Here is a 12,626-nt window from a genome sequence, read left to right on the forward strand (position 1 = left end):
ATACATAAAAATGTCTTTAGTTTGAAAATTATGATGTATGCCATAGTACATGTATTTCTGTGATAAGACATAAATTTAAATGATGTAATGTAATCTGCAACTGATCTTATATTCTATCATAAGTTGATCGTAAGACGTTTACAGTAAAATTTATTCACTTTATACAGTCATAGAATTTTTCTTAGGAATGTTATTATATCAAAAACTTACTAAATCAACAGGAACAAATATATTTTTTACAAGGCAATGTCCTATGGGTCTAGTGCTAATTTCAAACTGTTAATTAATGTGCCATATACAAACTTATACTTTTAATCTAGAACTGATTTAATCCAAACTTTTAAAATGTAAAATATGCAAAATATTCAAGGTCAATAGACTGTGTCTCAAGGGGATGACCCAAATAATAAGTCTCCATGGAAATGAGTGTGCCAATGGTAATATATCTGCATACAAAATATCATTGACATATAAATACATGTATACCACTAGTAGATATTGATATTCTAACATGACTAAGGAATCTACTGGATTTTTATTCGTACAGTAACAAAATTACATCAAGTCTTTTAAAATATCAATTTTTATACATTCCATCCATACAAACCATACAGATAGCCATATCTCTTGCACGTTTAAGACACCCTTGTAGATTTCGAAAAAGAGCAGGCTAATGCTGCTACAAGGCAGCACTTGCACCCACAAAGTGAAAAGGGATTAATATAAGTTGCAAAACTTGTTTCCTGATCCACTATAATTAAATATGTTTAAACTAACCATACAGCTAATATACATGTATTTGTAAAATGAATGTAAACTCTTTTGTAAATTTATACAGATGAAAACTAAATTGTATGCATGGCCATTATGGCAATTTATACATATTTAAATGTACTCTAAAAATCATTTCAGCTAAACCTTGAAAACTTGGGCTGAGCTGTATTCGTAATTTTTTCACTACAGAGAAGTTATTGTACATGAATTTCAAAGTTAATATATTTTCACAAAAATAATACCCCCGAAAAGAAAAATGCAGGCCATATATATCAACATTTGTTTACATTGTATATTATATGCATATGAAAATCATATGAATAATTAGTATCACTTCAATTTACAACTGTACATGGTTGTTCACCTCACACATGTACATAACCTCAATTGAACTGTGTAACTATTTTTACAGCACCAGTGATCAAAATTCAGGATAAACAGACAATAGGTAACAAAATAATACCTTCAAGACAAATATGACAGTTTCATTGTGTAACTAACTACTTAATAAGCAGATAATGACTCAATTGAACAGACAACTGTTTTGATAACTGATAATCCTTATATTTATTTTGCCTCATATTGTGAAACAAATAAAAAGACGTAATCAATGAACATTTAAATATTTAAAGTCTGGTAGTTATGCTTTTATATTTTCCAAATACTACAAAATCAAATACACATGAATTCATTGATGGAACCCCCACATTTTTTCAAAAATTATTCAGACTTTCCATGGTGTCCTTATATAGATATAAGAAGATGTGGTATGAGTGCCTGGTAAATCAGACAACTCTCCATCCAAGTCACAATTATTACAAGTAAACAATCTAGGTCAAAGTATGGTCTTCAACACAGAGCCTTTGATCACACCGAACAGCAAGCTATAAAGTGCCTAAAAAATTACTAGTTTTAAACCATTCAACTAAGACATGTTAGAGTGGGACCCAATATTCAAAATTGCTGGATCTACAATGTACATCTGTTATAAGCAGTTCAAGCTATATGCATAAAAGTAGCCCAGAACATCCCACAAATTTTAGCTCAATCTACAATGTATAGTCCCTATAGAACTTCATAAAGTATATATGTAATGTGGCATAATTAATAAATAAAATAAAGGGCTGCGCTTTAGCGCATGATACGCCTGTTGCTTTTTTAACTTGTTTTTTATGCTTTAAATGAATTTATATGATCAACTAGAAATATATATACAAATCAAAAGGGATGTTACATTAATATATTCACCTAAGTTTCATAAAATCCCCCTTTTTTAGGTATAAAAATTCATTACTTAAGAAAACGTAAAATCTAAAATTTATAAAAATGAAAAGGGAGCTTATGTCAATAGATATAAACAATTTATCAAAGTTGCATAAAATTTTGTGAAAGTGTTAGTTATTGTCCCAAAATTCGAAAATCCCCCCTTTTTTAAGCATAAAAATTCATAACACGGAAATGTAAAATCTGAAATTTATTAAAATTGAAAGGGAGCTTACATCAATAGATATAAACAATTCACCAAAGTTTCATGGACATTGGCAAAAGCCTTTTTGAGTTATTGTCCGAAGTGTTGAAAATCCCCCTTTTTTTTATGAATAAAGCCCCATAAATCCAAAACTTAAAATTTGAAATTTATAAAAATTAAAAGGGAGCTTACATCAATAGATATAAACAATTCACCAAAGTTTCATGGACATTGGTAAAAGCCTTTTTGAGTTATTGTCCGAAGTGTTGAAAATCACCCTTTTTTTTATGAATAAAGCCCCATAAATCCAAAACTTAGAATCTGAAATTTATAAAAATTAAAAGGGAGCTTACATCAATAGATATAAACAATTCACCAAAGTTTCATGGACATTGGTGAAAGCCTTTTTGAGTTATTGTCCGAAGTGTTGAAAACCCCCCTTTTTTTATGAATAAAGCCCCATAAATCCAAAACTTAAAATTTGAAATTTATAAAAATTAAAAGGGAGCTTACATCAATAGATATAAACAATTCACCAAAGTTTCATGGACATTGGTAAAAGCCTTTTTGAGTTATTGTCCGAAGTGTTGAAAATCACCCTTTTTTTTATGAATAAAGCCCCATAAATCCAAAACTTAGAATCTGAAATTTATAAAAATTAAAAGGGAGCTTACATCAATAGATATAAACAATTCACCAAAGTTTCATGGACATTGGTGAAAGCCTTTTTGAGTTATTGTCCGAAGTGTCGAAAACCCCCCTTTTTTATGAATAAAGCCCCATAAATCCAAAACTTAAAATCTGAAATTTATAAAAATTGAAAGGGAGCTTACATCAATAGATATAAACAATTCACCAAAGTTTCATGGACATTGGTGAAAGCCTTTTTGAGTTATTGTCCGAAGTGTTGAAAATCCCCCCTTTTTTTATGAATAAAGCCCCATAAATCCAAAACTTAAAATCTGAAATTAAAAAAAAACGAAAGGGAGCTTACGTCAATAGATATAAACAATTCACTTAAGTTTCATGGAAATTGGTGAAAGTGTTTTTGAGTTATTGTCCGAAGTGTGGACGACGGACGGACGGACAACGGTATACCATAATACGCCCCGTCTAAAAGACGACGGGCGTATAAAAAAACAACTTTATTTTTTGCCCCATTAAGGCCATTCAGCCAATTTTTTTAATTTACTATTATCATGTTCATCAAATATTTTACATGCAATTCAGTGTTTCTCCCCCATGGTGTAGGCCCAGTAAGGGAGAACACTGTAACTTTTATCATACTTAACTATGCTTTGTGATTAAAACTATGGAATCACCATTACTTTACTAATAAAATCAGAGTACTTACTTTCGTCGGCGGTTTGTTTCATTTTGTAACTTTTTAGCTCTGGACAGAGCGTCATCTTCCCCATTGACTGCCATCTGCTTCAGGTGTTCTACCTGTTGCTGTTCAATCTGACGAAAGGTCTTACTGGTCATTAGTTAAGGAAATAAGATAAGTTGATCATAAGCATGGTTAAAAATAATCATGTGTACATGTATTTATTTTGAAGGATAAAACCGAGTTACTTCCCCTTATCTGATACTTCCAATGAAATCTGATTTCAATGACCTAATTTTAATGACTTAATCAAGGAATCAAGCTTTTTTTAAGTGTAACTAGTCCTTGATCAGCAGCAGAGGTTATCTATCTAAGTGTGTAATTTTGCTATGGTTTGATAGACAACTGCATGCTATATATAAAATGTAATTATTGAGTTACTTCCCCTTATATTAAAATTTTACTGATATCTATTTGCAAGAATAAGAAATGATAATGAATATTTTTAAATTCTATATTTTTACTCTTATTTTCTGTTGCCTTATTACTGACCTAGTTTCAAAAAGAAATTCCAAACATTTTTTTTTATACAGTAAATGAATCAGTATTCACCATCACAAGTCATCTTTTATCATTATTTTCAAACAAAATGGATATGAAAACATTTTCAAAGAACATAATGGGTTCAATTTTAGGGCAAAGAATATAACCTTATGTTTGTCATGTTTGTGTTATAATTTAAACACAATTAAACATAGCACCTGCAAATGAAATAAAAAAGTTTCCCAGAAGAATGGATTTTGCAGTAAAATTTTAAATTGAAAGTTCGTGAACATTATATAATTCATTCAGGAAAGTTGATTAACCAACATATGAATTGTAATTATCCCTTACCAATCTTTGGTCTAAATTTCTCTACTTGAAATTGAACTGAATTCTTTGTTACTAAATAATAAAGAAATTCATGACTAAAATATCTGCAAGTATAATTTCAACATGACCATAAAAATATTTTTAATTTAAAATTTAAATTAATCAATTATTCCAACAGAGTATTACATGTAAATGTAATTAATAAAATGTGAACTAAATTTTTGTGTAACTGGGCTTCATGAAGCAGTTATGACATAAGTAAAGATCTAGAATTTCCCACTCAATGTTTAAGATTTAGTGATTATCAAGTAATGGTAGAGTACAATCATTGACAATGTCTGTGTAATAAAAACATTGATTATAATTTGACTTATCAAATAGAGGAACAGCTTTCCCCAAGATACACATACTTTTTTCTGTGCAAGGGCAAAAACTAATATTTTTTTTTTTTTTAGGTATAATTAAAGGTTTTTAACTGAAACCAACAAGCAATGAAAAAAAAAATGTAGGCAATCTCATGAGTTAAGCCATTTCTACTAATTTTTATAGTTTGTTCTTCCGTTTTGCAGCTATAACAGACCATTGTCCCAGGTTTGGGGGAGAGATCCATTTCCGCCAAAAATGTGTCCTTTTGCACCACAACCTTTTCTCTCGTGCGCCACTTGTTTTAAAATGACATGGTTTCATTTACGCCAAAAATAAAACATACTATTGCTACAAGTAGAAGTAAAAAATTACTTCCTTCCTCCTTTATTGAGACTTGGAACCGGCTGCTTACACTGCAAATGTTTCTTTTTCTGAAACATACTTTCTTCTTACTGCAGTGCTGCTGCATGGGTACTTCCCAATTAAATGTATATAGTAGCTTGTATCTCCACTTCATTGTCCAAAAAGACAAAACACTGATATGAGATGCATAAAACAGTTCATAATAATTCCTGAGAAATGCTGCTGCTCCATTACAGGTCCGTCTGGCTGTAGATAAGAGTTTCAGCCCATACAGATGTTGGGAACAAAGCACTGTGTCATCAACATATGTGACTAAAACATTATCCAACAAAAGCATCTATTATCTTCTCTTTTTGATATATTTTCAATTTTGTATTAAATATTCAGCAAAGCAATAAGTTTTATTCTCTCTCTGTACATTGACTGTCTGAAGTCATTTCTCTCCAAATGCTCATTTTCATGGTGAAATATTTTGGAACATATTATCTTACATATGATACTTATAAGCCAAAAATAAGAATAAATATATATTAATAATTAATATTTATGATAGATATGTTTACAGGTAAATAGGAGCAAATGAGTTCCAAATATTGGCGCAATGGATACATTTGGAAAAAAAAATTTGGCGCAAATGATACCCCTAAAAAACAGTAAAAGGCATAAAAGGACTGCTGCCGTTTTGGAGAGCGTTGAGCGCTCATAAACATTAACCTGTTGAACTCCCCACATTTTTTAAGTGCCTATCCCAAGTCAGGAGCCTGTAGTTAAGTGGTTGTCACTGATCAATGATCATATTTAATTTTCCTATTTTTTTGGTTATATTAATTAGGTCATCAGTTTTCTCAATTGAACTGTTTTCATATTTTTCATGTTGGGGCTTTTATAGCCATCTATATTGGATTTTCTCTTTGTTAAAGGCTGTTTGGTTTTCTATAATTGCTTACATCATGTGAACTTTAGTGTTTAGTTGTCTTATTGGCAATCATAGCACATTTCTTTATTTTTAGGGAGCTACCATTTGATTTTTATGGGGGGGCTAGGATGAAATTTGAAAAAAATAGGCAGGACAGGAATTTTGAGTAAAAAAAAAGGCAGGATGAGACACTTGCAAAAAAAAAAAAGTCAGGATGACAATTTAGGTAAAAAAAGTCAGGATAAACTAAAAATAAAAAGGCAGGACCGAATAGAGTGAAAAATAAAAAAGCAGGACAGAGATTACAACTAAAAAAAAATGCAGGAAATTTTTTTTCATCCTAGCCCCCCCATAAAAATCAAATGGTAGCTCCCTTATTTATATTGACATTCAAAATTCAAAAGAGCACAATATATATTTTCTCAAAGTCCATATGTCCTCTATTTTAATATAGTCTCATTTCTCGTTTTGTTTATATAGATTAGACCGTTGGTTTTCCCGTTTGAATGGTTTTACACTAGTAATTTTGGGGCCCTTTATAGCTTGTTGTTCGGTGTGAGCCAAGGCTCCATGTTGAAGGCCGTACTTTAACCTATAATGGTTTACTTTTTAAATTGTTATTTGTATGGAGAGTTGTCTCAGGCACTCACACCACATCTTCCTATATCTATGATAAGACTTGTACATGTATACACCTGAAGTAATTTCTAAGTTAATACTTAAAGACAAGTACATGTAAACACACAATGTAATTGACTTCAGTACTTGCAAATAAAAATATTTAAAAAATTATTTCTTTACAATCCATACTTTTTTTCAAATTCAAAGTCTACTATAGTGATCCATATATAATAAATGTACATGTATGAGCTCGAATGTGCATACAATTATAAACAACAATAATAGTATTCAAGTCTTTAAAGTTCACGAATAAAATATTGAATTAAAACAATCTTTATAAAACCATTTAACCATGACACAATTTTTAGATAAATAGATTCATGTCAATATATTTTTAAACTCAGCTGACGTGTTCTATTCATATTTCAAATGAGTTTTTGACGATTTGACAGCTAATGAATTTTCCAACAATGCCACAAATTAACCATTTTCATTTAACGCTTGAAAGCCAATACTTTATGCTGTTGTAATTTAGTTATAAAGCTAACTGGCCTTGGTTTATTAATTTTTGTTTTTTTCACAACTATTTATTTATATATGCATGTAATTGATACATATTTATACACTATAAGTAAAAATTGTGATTAACAATTAAGATCAAAACAAAATGTGTATGACCTTGAAAGCTTTGTTTCTATTATACATTTATATATGAGTTTTTCATAAAAGTGCAGACTACATGTACATGTTTCAAAATGAGGTTCTTGGTACCTTCATGATGAATAATGGTTAAAATTGTTGGCAAATGACGCTAACAGTAATTTTAGGTACATTCAATAAAATGTACATGTACACGGTCTACAATTTACCAAAATTCTTCAAAAAACTTAGACACTGAAGTCTAATTGACTGTGTTGACTAGAAAAAGCTTAGGATATCTCCTGTAACAAAAGACTGTTACATGTAATAATGAACTGATTAATATATTTCAATTTATAGAAATCTTTTGGACCACTGGCATAAAAATTCATTTTTAAAACAACTGTGATCCAACATTTGAATGAATTACCCATAATATATCATAGAGCAACAACTAAAATCTAAATGCCTTAAAATCTAAATTGCAAAATTAGACAGGCTATATGACAGCTAAAGGGAAGTAACTCAAAATTGTAGTATATATAAACTTTTCAATTTATTCAAAAAAGCCATGTCTTTTACTGAACTCTACAGATGTACATGTACATACATTTTTTTTGTACAACAGCTGCACCAATGCAACCATTCATTTAAAATTTTGACAAAAATAGAAGGTAGTCAATATCCTCATTTATAATAAATTATACTTTTAAATTTAATGTAACAAGTTTAATGTAGTAAATCAAGGCCTGAACAATGTTTTACAACATTTGTACAATGTTCATAGTCAACTACTTAACGTAATTAACAGTTATATATTTGGAAATGCAATGAATGACTATATATATAGCTATCTATCAAGACTTAGTTAAATAAATAAAACAATACATTGTAGATTTACTTAAAAAAATAAAAACAAAAATTCATCCACTTCTTCACCGACCTGTGAACAGGAAAATATTGAAACAAATTTAATATAAACCATCGTACAATGTACTTCAGTGTGATCAAAAACACACTTTAGTTGCAAACCATTGCACTTAAGCGGGACCATGGAGATTCTGGTACCACATTTGTTCAGAGTTACAATGATAAGAATATTGTAAATGTAAAAACTGCAGGTGAATAGCATGGGGCATTATTTTCCTAGCAACCTTTTAAAATGGGAAGACATCAATTCCATCATAAATCACCACTTCCTCAAAATTTAAACCACTCAACATGCTCAAAGGCATTAAACCTGAGTCACATGCTACCAATCAATACATTGTCATTGTTCCACAAATGGCTACAGCTGTATGTATTATTTATAAAAAAAGAAATGTTATAAACAATGTATGAAATACATAAAGCCAACTTTATATTGTACATGTAGCAGTATTTAAAGTGACTGCACACACAACAAATAACTGCAAATATGTTCTGAATCATCCAGTGAGATGTTTTATAGTTATTCTGACCGACGACGTGGCTATATAACCTGCACTTCCAAATGGACAGCCTAAGGATATCTTAAAAATAAAAGTTAAGTCCTTACGTCTTCTTTTTCTTTAAATTTAATTTATAATTTGTCATAGTGTAAACTATATACATGTACATTTGTTGCAAATATGAAGTCAATATCTTCAAGCATGGCAGGAAAAAAAGAGAGTTGAAAACTGATTATTTAAGTGAATTTTAAACATGTACATGTAAGTCTAAGTGCGGCTGCCATATAACTCTGAACAAAATCATAAGACCATATACATGTATAACAAAAGTTGAACTTGATCTGTAACTTGTAATGATAAAGCGATATACATACAAAGTATGTACCAATTTTCAGTTTGATTATCTTTATGCATGACAAAAAAGTGTGAAAAACTGTTAATGGCAATGTTGACAGACAGACTTTCTTGTAATCATCTTTTAGTTTAAAAACAATGTAGTGAATTTCAAAGCTTCTTATTTGTTAAACATTAAACTGTTGTGGATCAGTTGAAAATTTTTTACATTTACATTGTTGTACACCCTTAAATCAGTCAGGGGTACTACTTAATCAAGTAATTTTTATTTACTTGAATAAGTAAAAAAAAATATACACATGTCTGTATAAGTAAATTTGTACAATTACAAACGAAAGTGAACCAACGCCTGGTGAGTCTGTAGTACGGTAGAGTCCATAAAGTGGATACCTGAGGGTATGCAGGGTCGTTATGATAAAAAACATAAAATGTAGAGAGTCTTATACAGGGGTTAAAAAATCCACTAGCCCGACGCCCGGGACTACAACATTTAGGCCTCGGGCAACCAAAACTTGTAACCCAATATGCCCGACGGACTAGTAACAAAAAATTCTTGGCGTTTCCAAAATATAAAGTGGAAAATCCCCTCATCACTATTTAATCTTAGCCAATCAGATTCGACTACGACATCTGGGATTCCCAGAATTTGAACTGATTTTTTAGAAGGATCCCGTCCTTTCAATATCGATTTTTCAGTACAGGGGTATTGTACATTGCTTATGCAACCAGAGAAATATAATATAACCAGATCCTTCTGAATAATTTATTGAATTATAATGTGAACCCCTTTTAACTGCAGACACCCGACTTTTGTCAAATATAAATTTGTAACATGTGCACATGTTATGGTAGCCATTTTGTTTTTGTTTACATACTGTGAAGAAGCCTCTAGAACCATGACCTATACATTGACAATCTTCAGAAAACTTAAACTTGATGCAATAGTATTTCATCATTATGATTATGATTATCTTCATTGATATTCAAATAAAATTTATAAGAAATACAATTTCAGTTAAGAGACTGTGCTCAGTTTGGAATCTATTAATAGCGCACAATTAGCTTACCTGTAATAAATGTAAATATGGATGTTACTGTACCTCGTTTATAAAACTTTTATAAAAGACACAAAGTATGGATGGTGATATTTATTCACATATATATTTGTGATCATTTGATTTATTTTAATAAATTAAAACTAAAAACAAGTATGAGCATAATATGTAACCAGCTGATATTTCTTTTACACAAAAATGATGATGTATCTGATAAAAATTACTCCAATTCTTTTATGCCAGGCATGCTTTTATATAACCATGTATAGAAGTGGTCAAGACTTGTACCATCTCGAGATTTGAGCAAGTTATTATTACAGTATATTTAATGAGTATTCAATTATCGAATTGAATATAATATCTGCTAATGGGATATTTTTAACTGTAAGTTTTGTGTATCCAATTTGCAAAAAATCCACTGTACAATAGATAAAAATTGTCAAGTTTATAGAATTCATTGTTTATTGCAGGAAACTCTGAATGTGGAAGGCATACTCGGGCTAGTAGGTCAGTTTTGTTGGGCTATTAATTCTTTCAACGGGGCTAGTAAAATCCTGCTACCAATTAGCCCTGGGCTAGTTAGCTTTAACAAAATTTCTTAACCCCTGTTATAACAACAACACTTTAGGGACTGCTGCAGAAAATTTATTGATCGACATATTCCATGATGCAAGAGGACAAACACATATTGGCAGAATAATTTTAACAAACATTTTCACAACAAAAACATTTTATTTTAATTTCTTTTTATAGTTTATTTACATACTTACAATGAACTTTCACTTTCACTTTCAGTACGTTGCTATTAATAACGTTACTTACCATTGTAACATTGTGACGTTTAAATTTTAACAACCCTATTTTGTATTTCAACATGATTTTATGTATTGTTTTTATCCTGATGACGGTGCCATAGGCACCGAAACATGTAGATCAATAAATTTTCTGCAGCAGTCCCTAAAGTGTTGTTGTTATAAGACTCTCTACAAGTAAATTTGTAGGATACTTATACAAGTGATTTTTTTTTTTACTTGTCCCTTAGACATTCGGAATTTTTGTAAAAAAAGTCATCCTCTCTTCTTTTCTTGAATTCTTAAGATTTCTTTGCTGTAATAGAATTTTAAATTGTGTACCCTTTAAATTTGCAGATGTCTTTACTAATCATTTAAGTGTAATTTCATGGACAATGAACATCCCATTATCTTCATAACACTGCTCATTTACAAGCCCCAAAGGAGCAATTTTTGAAGGCTATTTTGCACAAATATACAAGACCTTTGTTCACTTTAGTTCAAAACCGTTTTTTTTAATGCCACTTTATTTGAACAATAAAAGAACTTATTGTTTTCATATTATAGTAATAATTTGTATAGTAATAATACATGTATATTTACTAATGATAATTATTTTTTTTTCAAAACAAACTTTATAAGACAACGTATAAAGAGGGAAGGAATGCTCTTTACTGTCACTGTGTCAGGCATATAACCGTCATTTTTTTTACGGTTAGAATCAAACATTGTCAAATTGGTTAATACTTTACCATGATTTGTCAAACTATCTGTGTTGCGTTTACAAAGTCTCAAATGACCATTTTCTTTATTGTCTTCTAAAAAGTGTACATTTTTCGTCACACACAAAAAAATACTGTATAAAGCATGTGGCAAGATTTTTTACCGTTGTTCATCTTGTACATACACTCACTACAACCATCTCAAAACATGCATAAGGAGTGTGAACCTAAAACTGGGTCTGAAAAGGGTGCATTATAATTTGGAGACAACCCTGGAATTCAGGGAAAATGTAAAATTTTAAGACAATTACGACATTGTAAGGATACGAATATGCTCCTGCTAACATGTCTGCTATAAGTTTCTCTTCTAAATCATATATCAAACGAAAAATGTCAGCTAACGAAACAGTGTGGTGGAACACATTTTCCGCAGCACCAGAAAATACAATATTTTTACCACTTCACTTCATCGCAACTGCGAAATATCGAAATGTTTGACATTTGAAATTGTTAAAATACTGTTATCTATAGATTTTGTATTTTTCGTGTACTGTAAAGACAAGCTTTTAACAAAGAGCACTTTCTTTCACATGGTAGACACTTCAATCAAAATATTTTCCGCCATATTGTTTTGGTTACGTATGCGCAGGATTGAACATGTTTACAGAATAACTGCGCACCTGCTGTGATAAAGTTGATAACCACATTAATATTTTATACGAATAAGGAAGGGCGACGTACAGGCATGAATTTGGAAAATAGTAATTCAAATTAATTTACGTTATAGTGTGTGATAACATTGTGTGAGGGAATTCGACGTTTGCTGTACCACTGTTCACTCCAACGCAATTTATGACAATACCACTGCATCAATCTGTATGATTATTTTTGCAGTGTTTTAAAAAATGATTTTACTTTGTTGTCGCG

At 30.5% G+C, this 12,626-nt stretch overlaps 1 protein-coding gene across 1 annotated transcript in view; it reads right to left on the minus strand.

The window, feature by feature from the left end:
• The window catches only part of LOC143049731 (uncharacterized), a 38,081-nt gene extending 25,742 nt beyond the window's left edge, over nucleotides 1–12,339 (minus strand). The window contains exons 1-2 of the mRNA XM_076223421.1: nucleotides 12,027–12,339; nucleotides 3,597–3,719 (exon numbers count right to left, since the gene is read on the minus strand). Coding sequence (XP_076079536.1) covers nucleotides 3,597–3,719; nucleotides 12,027–12,046 — 143 coding nt within the window. The 5' untranslated portion in view covers nucleotides 12,047–12,339. The remainder of the gene's footprint in view (nucleotides 1–3,596; nucleotides 3,720–12,026) is intronic.
• Nucleotides 12,340–12,626: the final 287 nt, after the last annotated feature.

Source organism: Mytilus galloprovincialis, chromosome 10 (genome assembly GCF_965363235.1).
Source record: "Mytilus galloprovincialis chromosome 10, xbMytGall1.hap1.1, whole genome shotgun sequence".
In the NCBI taxonomy this organism is placed as follows: domain Eukaryota; kingdom Metazoa; phylum Mollusca; class Bivalvia; order Mytilida; family Mytilidae; genus Mytilus; species Mytilus galloprovincialis.